The sequence below is a fragment of the Ursus arctos genome, unplaced genomic scaffold, assembly GCF_023065955.2.
Source record: "Ursus arctos isolate Adak ecotype North America unplaced genomic scaffold, UrsArc2.0 scaffold_11, whole genome shotgun sequence".
Classification (NCBI taxonomy): domain Eukaryota; kingdom Metazoa; phylum Chordata; class Mammalia; order Carnivora; family Ursidae; genus Ursus; species Ursus arctos.
Window position 1 is genome coordinate 4,758,152 of NW_026622775.1, and position 16,527 is coordinate 4,774,678.

General features: G+C 37.0%; 1 protein-coding gene across 1 annotated transcript in view; it reads right to left on the reverse strand.

Annotated features, from left to right (window-relative positions):
• Positions 1-16,527, reverse strand: part of COL25A1 (collagen type XXV alpha 1 chain) — a 426,836-nt gene that overhangs the window by 175,208 nt on the left and 235,101 nt on the right. Inside the window, 1 exon segment of the mRNA XM_057310227.1 lies at positions 16,402-16,409. Within this exon segment, the coding sequence (XP_057166210.1) occupies positions 16,402-16,409 (8 nt within the window).

Consider the following 16,527-nt stretch of genomic DNA (forward strand, 5'->3'; position numbering starts at 1 on the left):
TCAACCCACTAAATGCTAGGCACTGGGGTGGTGCCAGAAAAAACAAGGAAAAATATGGCATGGGCTCTTCAACAGGGAACCCACAGTCTCAGACAACAGAGAAGTGACTACACCTTCAGATTCCCATACTCTACTGGGCTTTCTCTTCCCATACAACTAAAAGGCCTTGTGACAAAGGCTCAAATTGTGAAAACTAGTTATAGTGCTCTCTTGTCACTGCAATAAAACTGATTGTATTAAAAAAAAATAAGCCACCTTAATTTATTTTAACGTTATATGGTTGTACAGTTAGTGATGCTGGGACTGAATTAGATACTATAATGCACTCTTCACGAGTATATTGAATACACTTCATTTCTTCTGTAATATAAATGTTCTCAGTTGAGACGGGGAATGTAACAGCATTTTCAGAGCCACTGGCTAAATTACCTCTATTGATGAGGCTCGGCAGGTTCTTTCTGAATGATTCTAAATAACTGCCAAGGGATAAAAGATAGTGCTCCGTGGGCTGTAGTCACAGCATGCTCAGAGCCTACTGGGGAGAGAATAAAGCACAAGCTCCCGTGCATGAATGGTTCTATGTTCTGCCTGGAGCATGGCTGACTGACCATCCCTGAAATTGTATAAATGAAAGGAAGTAGGCCAAGCTAGACATTTGTATTAATAATTGGCGTGCATGAAGTAAATTAGGCTATCCCATCAGGTCTTTCCTAAAGGAGTGGAAAGGCAGTACAATCTTCCAGAAATAAAGTCTGCTAAAGCAATCTTTTCAAAGCTTTTGACAAACTGCAAACCTCAGCCATTTATTTTTTTCTCATTGAAAGGGGAGTTCAGGGAGAAGTTTCAGTTCAGTTCACACATGTGCGCGCACACACACACACACATAATGTATAGGTGTATGAAGCATGAACTAGGACATCAGAGTTACATAGCATTGTCCTATTCACAAAGGAAGTCAAGGGACCTGGTTCTGCCATTAAGCAGAGGGAGGATTGTTCACCAGTGTCAGAGGGCAGGTGGAGTGCAGTTCCAGGTTCCTTTAGCTCCTGTGTATATTCCCACGTGCGCAATCTGTAGTACAGTGGAATCTGGTCCCCTTGTTTGTACAGTTATGTTGAGACTGCAGGCAGGACCAGCAAGAAGCGTCCCAATCAGAAGAGAGAAGTCAAGAAATTCAACCAAACCATAACTAAGATGTCCAAATTTTTGAAGAAAACAATAAATTTGAAACCGTTTTGCTTTCTGATCCTAGAGAATAGAGTTTAACCTGACTATTCCCTGGTGTAGAAATTTCCCAGGTTTCTAATTCTTCTTTTCAACATTTCCCTTTTGTGAAGAGCCCAGAACAGGGAAAGAATGGTGAGAAATAGTAAGCCCATTCAATTATGCTATAAAATAATGTTTTCTTCTAACCTCTGTAGAAAAACAAATGAATCTATTTGGCAACAATATCCTTTACATCAAAAATATGTATCAGTCTTATGTCATTTCATAGTAAATTTTTATTTTCACCTGCACAAATATTAACCATGTCTAAATAAGATTTGAATCCAAAAGAACAATCAAAGTTTATAAATAATGCCAAGTCATTCAAATATTTTAAGTCAATTCATTAATAAACAGATGCCCAAACTTTCTCTTTACCTATTTTCATTTAAATTGGGGTAAAACATAAGATTTAAGTAATTAAGGAGTACTATTACTTAAAAGTAGGAAATAAATTTCCTTCATGATGTTATTCTATTTCTTAACCATACAAGCATTTAAAAAATAAGAATGTAAAAGTTTATGGATGATTAAAACCTGAAAGACATTATTACCTAAAAGCCCTTGTTTTTCTTAAGAAACTGAAGCCTCCATGTGCAGAAACAGAATGCACATGACTAATTCATCTTAAGCACTGCTCAAGAAATACACTTGATGTGGCTTGTGCCATGATGATGAGAGCACAATAAACTGTGAAAAATGTCATTTCTGGAAAATTATTTGGCTAGCGTTCAGCAAGAGACCAATCTTTGTAACAGATGTGACATGATGACTTTGATGAATTGAACTTACTAAAATATGGAGCATTCTAGAAGATATTCCCTTAAAATTGAATTAATTTATATAGAATATACTGCATATCATTATTCATACATCCATTTTCATCACTGCAGAATAGTTCTGTGTCAGTGAGATGATGGCTTCCTTTAAATACCTGCTTGGAGTCCACTTTTAGTTCTCTAAATGAAAAAATGAAGAGGAAACTTGGACTTACTCTCTGAGGTTTCCACCAGCTAAAATTCTATAATTTTTGTATTTTATGCACTCTGAAACGTTCCATGGTTTGAAGATAAAAGTATCAGAAAAAGATCCCTCTTCTGAAAAAAGGTTCTTTTTCTACTTAGCAGAAAAGTCTGAGCTACAAGGCATTCTGACTAAAGAGTCAATATCTTGGTCAATCGTTACATACATATCATTTTTCAATTTGTTAGAAAGAAATTAAAAGCCCATAAATACAAATATTAGAACTTAATACTCTACTATGGGGCTTTAGTGTCCCATAACATATATCATTGGATGTTAGCAAGGAGCCAGTTTTATATAAGTACATATATTCATATTTCTGGGCTTCATATGATACCCTTAATGGATCATGCCAAACCACATTTAGCTAATTTTGGTTATAGTTTAAAAGTAAGAAGTTTGAAGATCTGTAATTTAGGAATCTATTTAGATATCATTCTTGGTATCCTAAAGGATTTAAAAGGCTAGCCAGCACAGAGTGAGACAAGGTGAGAACAAATATGTAATGAAAGAGATGTCATTTTTAAGAGATTGATCATGTTGATTTTAAGAGTAAGCCACTGCTGTAGCTACTGTCAGCAAGCAAAAGCAAGACACAGCAAAGAAACATTTCACACTTACAATGAAGCTGACTTCCAGTCCCCAAAAAGAAACATTCTCATATCAACTGTCTGCTTTGACTGTTATCAAAACTCTTGCTAAAAAGAATGCTTAATATTGTCCATGGCACCAAATTACCGACAATACCATAAGGGTATTATAAATCTCTGAAAAGTACTAAAGTATGTTACATCTTAGCAATCATCGTACTTTACCATAATAGACTGAGTTCCTGCTTCTACAGAGAGATAAGACAGATCAATTTTCACTAATAATTTACAATGAATGAAGGCATTCTTATTTGCTCTATTTTTAACAGAAGTCTAGAAGATGATCAAGGTACTTTAGTTACTAGAGTTTCCAGAAAGTATTGGAAATTCTAAAATTAAAAGAAATTGCCTACACTTTAATGACAAAATAAAAGCTTCTCCTTCTTCACAATGACGAATAAGAGGAGCTTTCTCAATCCAAATTCATTTGCCTTGTGGTTTTGATTAAATATATGCACATAGGAAACTTCATATTACGGAGGATGTACAATTTTTGTAGTGAGATTCTTACAAATTATGATATTTGATACGAGGTCAAGCAATCTTCCATTTTGTTCAAAATGCTCCAATGATCTGAAATTGCCATCAGTTTATGTTCTGAAAAGTCTCTCTGAAAGTCTATTACTATCACCAAACTAAAGATAAAATAAAGAGTTTTCCCTCCCTCTAAAGAAGGGAGCTAATGCCTCTGACAAAATAACATTTTTAACAAATAAAACCCAGGGGATCTAGTCGGGCAAAGGAATAAATCCTCATCCTTCACACAACTTTCAACCTGGTCAACAATATAAGAATTCAAAAATCGCTTCTTTTCAACTCATGCCATATAATGTACAAAGTAAGTTTTATGTAATGGCCATGCCAGATCCACTTTGCAGTCAGACATGAGAATTCAATGGTTAGAGGCTTAACTTTAATATGCAAAGTAGAGGGTTGGGCGGAAATGGAGGGGGGTATCAGGATAAATAACCCACACAACTGGAAGTAGAAGTTCAGGTCATTTCCTATCTGAGGATATACAGGGCATATTGGAGAACGGTCAGACTACCTGAAAGGAAACCACAAGCTGATTAGTTCCACTCCAAGGGATGGTTTTTAAAAACCCATTCTTATTCTTTACCATTGATTGGACGCTTAAATGGAAGGCTACATATGGTGAAAGATATATACATTCAGTCATTACAACAGAAGGGCGATAAATTATTCGGGGTGCCTGCAGAGAACTCTGTAATCCACTCTTTCCATTTTCACTCTCACCTATGAAAAAGCCTGAAACTGTATGCCAATTGGTTGTTAATAATGTGCTCTGGAAGAGAGCGAGTTGAAATTGTTCCCAAAACTGCAAATCAAGAGACAAAGTATGTGTGTCTACTACTGTTGAATGAAATTATATATCAGAACAAAAGACCGTGTCTGCAGTACAGGACTAAAGTATGCTTTCATGTGTCCTACAAAATCTAAAGCTCTGGGCAGCACAAAGTTCTGAAGTGCTTATATTTCTACTCCCAGAAGAATATCCTAACATAGATGTAGCTAACGGAAGCCTCCAAAAGGAAGTTTGTGATATGAAATTTAAAATAATTGTTTTTTAAATTTGTAGTTTCCAGATTGAGTTTCTACTGTGCCTGCCAAACATTCTCCTTCTTTTTCTGTGGCTTAGCTACACAAATATGGATTTCATTTGTTTATTAAGAAAAGGAAGTGGTGATTCAGCCACTTTGTATAGATGCCCTAGTGTTCCTGTTTCTGTTCTTCCACAGGACACTGTAAGAGATGACAGGACAGGTCAAAAGCTAAGAGGAGGGAGAGCACAGTGGGGCGGTAATGAGGAAGAGCGACCTCCTTGCATCTCTGGCTTGGTCTGCAGCCCAGGCTGCCTCCCTCAGACCTCTTGACTCACCTCAGCGTCTGGCCAGTCCCTACTGCTCCATTTTTGTCCTTTTCCTCGGTCTGATTGGCTCTGGGCAGCAGAAATGCTATTACCAAATTCTCTGTCTTTTATGTAGGTTCCAAAAGCCAGTTTTCCAGAAATCTTTCATCCTCAAATGTGTCAAGCAGGAGAGACTCTCTTGTTGTCTGTCTCTAAAAAGTTTGTGGATCTGTATTTATTTGCTACAGGAACATCAAATATAAACATTCCAAAGCTTAGTGCTGTCCACATGCCACTTATAAGTCATGTGTCACAAGTATGTTACTCCCTTTCTCTGAGCCCCGCTTCGAGCTGGCAAGTAAAACAGAGCAATACTAGCAGTCCTGTCTACTTCACAGGGTGGTAGCATCAAGTGATCTCTAGGAAAGGGCTTTGGATCACTAACTTCCAATTAAATGTATTGCATAATAATTAGCCAAGAATGCTTGCAAATGAAGGATGCACGTATATTTACACATCACAGGCAAATTTATAAGGCTATGCAAATGGAATATGAAAGCTGAATCAACTAAAGGGACAAAGAAGGAAGGAGGAAGGATTCACAGAGAAGGGAGAAGACAGAAATACAGAACAAGTGCGAAGGTGCCTGTGCATATTCAGCAGGGATCTGAAGTAGTACAGCTTGAAGAGGCACTTGGGTGAAAACATCACTATGCTGGTTAATTTTGTGTCAGCGTAGCTAGGCTATGGTGCCTGTTTGTTTAGTCAAATACTTGTCTAGACGTTGCTGTGAAGCTATTTTATAGATATGATTGACATTTACAATCAATTGACTTTAAGTTAAGCAAATGGTCCTTGATTATATGGGGGGGGGGGACGGGCTTTATCCAATCAGCTGAGGGCCTTAAGAGCAAAAACTGGGGCTTCCCAGAGAAGAAGTAATGTTGCCTCGAGCCTGTAACATAGAGACCCTGTCTCAGTCTCCAGTCTGCTGGCCCACCCTACAGATTTCAGACTTAGCTCCTACAGTTATGCGGCCAATTCCCTAAAATAAATCTCTCTCTGATAGATACTCTATTGGCTCTGTTTCTCTGAAAAGCCTTGACTGATATAATCACCAAAGCCATTTTTATTGGAAAACGCTGTGGATTCTTTTCAGCCTTTATCTTGTTTGCCATTTTTAGGAGTATCTGCACTCCAGCCATGCCAGCAATACAGAGTAGAGAGAATATAGCGCCAAGTGAATGATCATTTTTGGTCACAGTGAGAAGAATTTGGTATCTTCTAAAATCATAACTATCTCCACTTAGATATCTTACCAATAACTCCAACACAAAATACTCAACACTGACATATTTTTTCTCCATAAAATGTTTCTTTTTTGAGCTGCTGTTCCCATGGTGTCCAATTCTGTCTCCACTGTAGAATCATCCTTCACTTTTCCTCTAGTTCACTCCTCATATTCATTCTATAAATCCTATAACTCTTCTTTGGTAACATCTCAAATGAAGCCCATGGTAGGTTTTCTTCATGTTTCCTCCAGTAGCTACCCTGAAATTACTCTCAGATCAATCATTCTAAATAGGTTTTCATTTATTGCTTACCAACTGCCCATAGCTTTTTCTATTAAAATTGAAAATCCGTGTACTGCTAAGTCTGGCAATCAAGGGTCTCCCTGTGGAATCCTGACTAATCCTTCCAGAATAATCTCTACTACTTCTATCAAGAGCCATCTACTCCAGACACCTTAGTCTCTCTAATGGCTCATTACCACCTCTTGGCCACCTTCTCCTTCTTCACCAATCTGATTATTTCCCATCTTTCAAGTCTCAGCTCAAGTTCCAATTTTCCTAGCCATTCATATGCTTAATAGAACTTCCTCATTCAGAACTAGTGCTGTGTCTATCTGGCGCATTCATTTGGCATTTAAGTATAAAGTGACTTGTATGGTTAATAAATAGTAAATATAGGTGAAGACTATTCTCTTCAACCAAATTAAAAGCTGTCTGAGACAGGACTATATTTTTAAAAGAATTTAAGGAACAAAAGTAGGGTAGGAGGGATGGAGGGAGAAACTAAATGAGAGACCTTCCTTTGTACTCATAAGCTGTGAGTTACAACCTGGCACTGCATGTATCTTCCATCCAAATGCTATACTTATTTCCCATTGTGGGAATAATCAAAAGAGACATTTTAATAAAATGTGCTGTCCTGAAGATACGTGAATTTTCCAGTTGTGGTTGATTTGTATTACATCCATTTTACCCGCTCTGGGCAAATGGCTGATAGGTATAGACCATAGTCAGGGAACAAAGTGATGTTAGTTAATGTGCTTGGGGACGCTCTGAAAAACAGCACCAAGGCTTTTTGTATTGGTAAACACAGTGCACACTTTTCAGTCTTCATCCTATTTGCCAGTTTGCAGTATCTATCACTGTTCACCACTCTCTTCATTTTAAGACTTTTCCATTGTCTCCCTTGACTGTGGTATGTCCTGATTCTCCCTCTACCTCCTTAAGCACTCCATCTCAGTGTCCCTTAAGGGCTCCGATTTTTCCACCCATTTCTTAAATGACAAACTCTAAAGGAGATTTGGGGAGTGTCTCATCTTCATGAGCTGAATAGCCTGATAACTTCAATCACTTCAACAACCAGCTATACTTTCATTATTCCTAAAGCTCTCACTCCAGTTCAAACTTCTCCCTTGAGTGGAATAACAACGTAGCCAACTGGCTACTGGGTGCTTCTATCTGGATGTCCCATATGCATCTTAACTCCCCATCAGACCAAACCTCCTCTGCCTTCTTTATTCCCGGTCCCTGCACTATTATTACCCAGAGCAAGACCTGAGAATCACTCCCACTTCTCACTCCTCCTCACCCCTACATCTAGTCACAAATTTCTGCCATTTCTACCTCATTAATAGCACCTGAATCTATCTTAATCTCTACTTCTCTCCAGGCCATTATATTTCTCACCTAAATAACTGCAACAGTACTTTAATCATAATCATCTCTCACTTCCCTTTTGTCTTCTTGTCCTTTAGCAAGAATGATCCTCCTAAAACGTTTATTTGACCATGCCTCTCTACTTCTTAAATCCTTTAGACTTTGTATACTCTTAGGGTAATGACTTAGCATGGGCTGCATGGTCCTTCACAGTTTTATCCACTCCAATCTTTGCCCTCTTGACTTAAGGCTCTGAACTGTACATTTCAACCTATTTAAAATGCAGTTTCCCCAAATGCCATTCTGTCTTGTGCCTCAAAGTCTTTGAAAATGCTAGCCTCCCTGAAAACATTGTATTACTTAAATTTTTCATGTCAACCACTCTGTGATTTATCACAGATCTGGAGGTATCCCTGATATCCTCCCCCCAAATCTGGGTTATTTACCCTCTATTGTTCTCCTTTTGTACCTGGACATAACCAGAACTTACTTCTTCTCACATATTATTGCTATATTTTTGTTTGTTTTGTTTCCACTAGACTCTTAAGTTCCTTGAAGACTGCAGCTTATCTTGTTATTTTATCAACACCATATACAACAGAGGGCATGGCCTACATTAGGTACTCAATATGAGTTTAAAAAATGAATCAGTGATAAGTGGCACTATATTTTAAATAACTGCATTAGTTAATAATTAATAACACTTTAAAGTATCTCCTGACTTTATATCCTATGATTCCATCCTTTGTTTCCTTGACCATAAAGAAATACTTTCTAATAAAAAATTCTGCAGAAGTAAAAGCTAGAGATATATATGTATTTCTGAGACTGAAATTATTAGCAAGTAAGAAAACAAGAAAAAGCTTTATTTTATTTAACCCTAAGCAAATTTCAAGAAAGCATGGTGACCTGTGAAAATAAAAAAGGCATTAAAAATATCATCCATAATGATTTTTTAAAAATCATTTAAAAATCGTATGAACAATTTAGGTAACCCGAGATGCTTTAGATTCACGGCTTAATGTCTTTTAATTCCACCAAAGCAAGAACTAAAGTTCATTTAACATCTAGATGAGGGAATTCTTTCTATATTATAGTCTAGGCCTCCATTCAGATCAAATAGGTCACTTAGTCAACTGAGGCCAAATGTAGGCCAACTTCATGGTGTCCCCATCATCAGAAATGAAGCAGGAGCCACCCTTTTATAAGAGGAAATCATAGCATTTTAAGTAGCTAGTTTGAAAGAATGGGGACATTGAGGACTTCCCTGTAATCACGTGCTCCACAAAGATTATTAAGTGTATAGACATTCACAAGGAAACAATGATGTACCCTTCAATCACTTGTTTGACCTTATTCAAAAATGCTAACATTCAAAATGAGTCCAAAATGCTTTCTAACAGCACTTTATTTTAGAGTGGCTTTCTTGACCAGGGCTAGTCACCCCCCAAATCCACAATTGGGGAGGTCATATAAACTACCTTCCCAATTTGTCCCAGAAGCTATCTGCAGGCCTGCATAGGCAGACTTTCCTAGGAATTCAGCAACATGACTAAGTATTTGGTCACAAGAAAGTCACACAGGAAAGAGTGGTGTGACGCCCCATTTGTTTGTAGACTGGACATTTGAAAGGTTTGCAGGTGTCTGATCATCAACTGACAACAAAATCTTTAAAACTGAGAGGTTCTTTTTTAATAATTCTGACTGCCTTGTGCTACTTGTTCTGTTTTTTATTTTTTAACCTAAAAAGAAATACTCTTTTAGCTCTCTCTTATTTCATCTACCAAGTATCTTTGGGAGAGAGAGGACCCATGTCTAATCTCTCTCTGGTTTTAATCATCTGTTTCCCACCAAAGAGTGACAGTTGCTTACTTTTCAAACCTTCTAAGAGTTGCTTTAAAAGCATTAGTCATTTTTTTTTTCATAAAAGTATTACTAAACATTAAGCTTTCACCTGAAACAATTGGGAATATGCAACAAGATAGACAACCAGAATTGTTCCTAGTTGAGGAAGTTACCCTAAACGCAATACTGTTGTAGACACAAGGTAATGAAGTCACTCAGTGGCACAAGAAACAGTAGAGAGAAGACAGAGAAAGCCATAACAGAGTCTGATGGTGCTTAGAGATTTTGTAAGTGCTTAAAGTTAAAAAGCCCTCGTTATCAACAATGTTATGAAGTAACCTGGGCAAGGCTGGGGCTCATGACCTGCCATTAATACCCTACTCTTCTTAAAACCAGTCTCCAACTTAAAACAAAACAAAACAAACAAACAAAAAAACTATTCCTTTTTACTTTTTTTTCCCCCTGTACGAGGATTCTAGTGATAATAGGTTTATTTTTTTTTTAATTTTATTTGTTTATTTATTTGAGAAAGAGAGTTTGAGTCAGGGGAGAAGCAGAGTGGGAGGGAGAGGAAGGGGGAAAGAATCTCAAGCAGACTACATGCTGAGCCTAGAGCCCGAGATGGGGCACGATCCCACGACCCTGACATCATGAGCTGAGCAGAAACCAAGAGTTGGACGCTTAACCGACTGAACCACCCAGGTGCCCGATTCTAGCGATAATAGTTTTGACGAATGTTTTTCTTCTCTAAAATGTTACAATAAGACAGAGGTTACATTATTACCCAAGTGACATACCTATGTACATCTCTCTGAAGATTTCTGGCTCTTTCTATTCCTTTTTTTCCCCTTCTATTTCTTAAAGAATGATTTCCAGACAGGGCAGCAGAGATTGGCTGTTTACCAAATGTGTTTACCTTCTCTTCTGAGCCCGCAGCTACATTTCTTGATCTCTCTTGCAGTTACATGTGAAGATGGAAGTTGACTCTTGCCAAAGGAATGTGGTCAAAAGTGATATAAACCATAAAACCCTGTACTTCAAGTGCTGGCCAAAGAAAATCCTTCTATCTAACCTTTCACGCTCTTTCCTTATTTTTCTTATCTGATGGCTGCATATCCATACTCAGTGTAACTTTAGAACACTTGGATGAAAGATAGCAGTCTCCATCACTCTGGGTCCTTGAAAGATTGTCCCTCATCATGCATAAGAAATAAATGTATATTGTGGTAGGCTACTAACATCAGGGTTTGTCTGTTATAATAGCTACAGTTATTCTACAACAGATGGCATCTAGAAACAGACCACATTGCAAAGAAAAACACTGTCAATATTTTTGTATGTCTAATTCCTCCTCTCCCCTGCTTTTTAAATTTTAAGACTTATTTACCTCAATTTGTGGGTCTTTACCCATTATCTTGCCCTTTTCAAGAATTCCAAAGTTCTGCTTAATCTGGCACTAAATCTACATAAACAACACGAGAGGAAGTACTGAAACAAATTGCCACTGAGCACAGTTCCCTCTTCAAACATGGCAGCTTGAATCACTCAAAAACAGAAGACATAAAAAGACATTGGGGAATCTATTCTATCTAAGAATTATAGTTATATCCTCTTTTTCTACCTTTTGTTGCAAGAGACAAACCTGTGTTCAGTGTCCCAAAATGAACTACCCATCTGTGATAGTCTATGCTCATTCTATTATAGCCCTGTCCCCAAACAGCCTTTAGACGCAAACTAATTCTCCAGGCTTGTTTTGTCTGTTTCTTTGGTTTGTTATGGTGACTACATCCAAATTTTATTTAGCCATCCTAGTATATTGTAGTGATTCTGCTTCCTATAAGATAAATGGTTTGCTCTATCAACAATAATGCCCTATTATTATAGAAAAAATAAGTCACGACACATCCAAAAGCATATTCTTTGAGCCCAAATAGAAATAAAAATATGTTAATGATTAAGCAGGAATATAACAAAGGAGAAATTAAAAGAATATTTGCTGAAATATTCCAAGACAATTTTATATTTAATTTTCTTGACTCAGAGGCAAAGCTCATATCACCATACATTAGATGTGAATTAGATGTTTTATAAGCTTGTTTTGAGTAACCAGCAGTATGAAAGAGCACATGAAAGATGGGAGATCTACAGATAACTAAGAAGAGCTTAATAGGAACTATAGGTAACAGAGGGTAGGATAAGACACAACGAAGAAGGTATCTGCAAATAAAGTGGTAAATCTTAAACCTTACTTGCCTGGAAAACATCTTATAGAATTATTGGGTGGGGGGGAACGGGCTTTGAAGAGAGATCGAGATGACATGGGCTCAAATTTTGGTTCTGCTTCCTGCTAAATGCGAGTGCTTGGGCAAAATTCCCAGTCCTCAGTTTCTTAGTCTATAAAATGGGTATAATAAATCTCTGGGGCTGGTATGAGAACTGGTCTGTAAAGTGACACAAGGTAGGAAGTTTATCATAAACTGTAATTATTAGCATATCTGGAAAAGATTTACTATTGACTTAAAAGTCGTATTGTTTTTTCAATATGAAGTAAAGATATCAGAGTTTTTCATCTAAAATTTCCTCAGAGACTTCTTTTCCTAATTCATCTACCACATTGGCAGAAATAGCATTGTAAGCTTAACTTGGCTAAGTCTGCTTCATTCATCTGTCAACAAGATTCTGGGCTTCAAATTGAGTTGACAATTGCTGAAGGTAGATGGGACAGAACGGGCTGCACAAGAGCGTCATATTTCACACCTCAGAGGGTTCTGTGCTACCAACAATAACATCATATCTCTGTCAGTCAAGCACAATTATATGGCTTGATAGACTGATACAAATAAAAAGCCAGTTAAAACAGGTCTCCTGACTCTTTTCTGGCTGCAGTTACAGGACTCGTTTGAATCTGCTATCTATGAATATTAGAATAGCACCTCCTTTCGGGACAAAAGGACAGAGAAACCACATCCCCCATTGACTCTAAAAATGGTCCAAAATAGTGCAAAATTTGCTACATTTGAAGACTTTGTCACTTTGAAAATTTCAATCTTACTTGTTGCTTCTTATTGAAACATGAATGTATTTTTAAGATATCCAAAATAGAAGGTACAATTTCATGCCATATGCAATCAGGTAACGTAACGCTCTGGCAAATTATTCTAGCAAACATATTCGTGATATCTGAGCTAGGTGCTCAAAGCACTTTCATGGATTCCTTTAGAGCAATGTTTTAATACACGTTACCTTTATGGAAAAAAAAATAGAAAAATACCTGATATTCATGTAAAAGTAAATTACATACGTTGTCATAAAATTACTCCATTGTAGCCTTTTATATTAGAAACTCCTATGGTAGCAATATCTTTTTGTCAAATTGGGTAACTGAGTAATAAGCGGGATAGCTTCTTCCTAAAGAGTAAATTGATATGTGGGGTCTAATTCAAGGTGTATTTCAAGCTTTCAATTATAAATGATCTCAATATGCAAGACATAGAAACTGACAGAGAAAAAACACTTTAGCCGCACATAATTCTAGTGTAATGTATCCAAGTTTTCCAAAATACATCAAATGAAGATGTAAATGTAAGATTGTTAAATTAAATTTTATCATTATGTTTTTCTTTTAAATTTTACTTCAGGGTATTACTTCAGAAGGGCAATGAAAAAGGTGACTCTTAGTGACAAAAGAGATCAGTTACTGCTCCTCAGGTCAATCAATCTGTTACTCATTTGCTTCATAAGTGCGTGAGCGCTGTTTTTTGCAACACTGAGCACATTTCATAACAAGAAAATACACACCAGGACACCAAGTTACTTCATAATCTTTCTGTACATGTGAAGCCATGGGACCACAGAAGCTCATGGTTAGAAGGAGCTCAAGGAATTTACTTTTGCCACAGATTCTGGCATAGGCTATGTGTCACGGATCGCTCCCCAGAAGCAAGACCATGGAACTTCTCAGACTAAATATATTTTTTAAAAAATACAAAATTAGGAAAATAAAATTTCCCTAAAAATAAAATTACAGAAACTTTCAGATTTCAGTTCATGGAAAAGAAATGGATGGGGAAAATACACATAAAATTAAATGATGCTAAAACTAGGACGTGTATGGTCACTTCAAATTATAATTGTCAATAATTAGATATTATACCTCAATAAATATATCATTGGTAAACCTATTTAATCATAATAATATCGCTGTTCATTAATTTTTATTCAGATGCAAGAAATATAATGAAAATATTTTGTAACTCTAGAGTTGAATTTGATAAAAGGCAAACACTACTTCTTGAAAATCATATATAAGAGTTTAGAAATTAGAGGTTCAAGACAACTTCATTATAAGGTATTTACCTATAAGGGTTCCCCATGATACGGGGTCCCAAGTAGTATAAGACTCCATTGTATTAGTAAAGATAGCATAATCGATATATATTCTTTCTCTTTTTCACAATCAGTGGTTTTTCATCTTTCCAAATGTGAGTGACCTGAATTATCTTTTAGTCGGTGTGAAAACTCATAATTATACCTTATTTCTTGGATTTGATGCAGTTTGCTAAACACATTGTAACTTCTTCAAAATGCCATTGAGATGGGACAGTATGAATGCTCATTTCATAGATTAGCCACTTCACATTTTTTGGACATGTTTTTATTATATATAATTATCCATATCAAGGAATATGATTTGACCATGGCCTTCAAGCCTGTGTGACAATGAGCCATACTTCATAAGGGATAGGGATAATGTGGTTAAGTGGAAAGCGTTTAAAATCAGACACATCTACTTGAATTCCAACTTTGTAAACCCTCTGTAGAGGTGCGACCATTGATAATTAATCTCTATGAGTCTTTTCCTCACTGAGCAATGGGAATGGGAACACCAGGATTTATGTGAGACAAAATGAAAGTATGCGTATGACGTGTCTCGATTACTGCTTGCTATATACAGACATACCTCATTATACTACAGTTCACATTACTGGGAGCCACAGCTATAGTGATTTTTTATTATAAATTGAAGGTTTGTGGCAATCCTGTGTCAAGCAAGTCCATAGGAGCTACTTTTCTAACAGCATTTGCTCATTTTGTGTCTCTGTGTTACATTTTGGTAATTCTCACAATATTTCAAACTTTTTCATTATTATTATATCTGTTATGATGATTGGTGATCAGTGATTGTGACTCACTGAAATCTCAGATGATGGTTAGCATTTTTAGCAATAAAGTATTTTTTAAATAAGGCAGGTACCTTGTTTTTGTTCTTGGGAGGTTTTTTTTTTGGACATAATGCTATTATACACTTAAGAGACTACAGTATAATGTAAACATAACTTTTTATGCACTAAGGAAGCCAAAAACTTCATTTGACTCACCTTATTGTGCTATTCGCTTTACTGTGGTAGTCTGGAACCAACCCACAATATCTCCCAGGGATGCCCGTACTCAGGGCTTAAACATATTAGGTCTATTTTCTATTTATATAATAAGAAAGGAAAGAACAATTAAATCTTTAATGGAGAACCTGGACTAATAGATGGCCCCAAGAAAGGAGGGGCTATATGGCTGCTGATACTTCTACAAGGTCAAAGAGGATATACCAGAACCCGAAATGTCACCGTACAGCAGAAGCAAGATTTAACAACCTCTTGGCATGACTAATACTTACATCCACTGAAAAAAACCTTGAATACTCTATTCTGGCTGTAATCTCCAGAGTTTCCTCTGGGTAGTAATGGTTTGTTTCTAGTTTTAAAGACAGAGGCTTACATATGAAGCCAAAGAATAAGGCTCGTAGACCTGGGCCATGCCATCTGCCTAGCATTAAGCAGGAGCTGAAAGTCAGTTACAGAAGCAAAGTCACTTCTATCATGATTTATGTTCCACCCTTGAACGTGGCAGGAAGACTGCAAAAGATATTTGGAAGCCAAAGCTTCCTCTGAATAAAGTAAACGAGTATACGCTAAGCCCCTCTCCCTGGACCATGCTGGCCTGTTAGATAAGTTGCCAATGTGGAGTCTTTGAACCCTGGAGCAAACTGGCTCTTCGGGATGAGAAAATATCTCAAGGCCAATGATCATTGCTACCGTAAACGTACAGTGGACAATGCAAACACTGGGGTCAGACAACAGATATCCAGGATATTATTACTCAAAAACACATCTAGCTCAAAGCTGACAAGATAATCTGTTCCTGTGAGTGCAAAGCAGGCTGGAATGCTACAGCTCTGACCTACTCAAGGAAAGAAAAAAGAACGTGCAACTCTCCAAGGGCTCCATCTCATGTTCTTTATGCAGGCAAACTCCAACGGACTTCAAAGGGAATGTTGCCTGAGGAGGGAGTACCGGACCAAGCCCACGGGGGGTATCATTTCCATGATCATGTTGCCATCTACATTTGGTGGACTGGCAAATGCAAATATTTCAGATACAAGTTTAAACAGATGAAAAAAGAAGTGCGAAATAGCCTGGGGATTTGCTTGCAAGAGAAACCTCAGAATTCCAGGAAAAGTATTTAATATCAGGAGCTTCATAAGTTACTGCAAAAGTCCCAGGAGAGTAACTGGTTTGTGATCGTATTAAAAATAGAGTGGGTTTTTTTTTAATTGACACATTTTGCACTTCAACATATCCAAAATTATGTACTTAAAAAATAATTTCCCAATGTTAAATACTCTTCATAGGTCAGTAACATTTTTCTAATTGAAATATAGACTATATTTTGATGTCTTAACAAAGTTTTAACATACATGATCCCGATTAATGTACAAGAGCCCAAATACAGCAAATATACTTACAGGAGGACCTGTGGGGGGAGGGATTGGAGAGAATAAGAGAAAGGGGGAGATGAATTAGTGAAAATGCAAAATATTAACATTAAATACAAGATGAAAGCATTGTCATAATCATCAGCAAAGTACAAG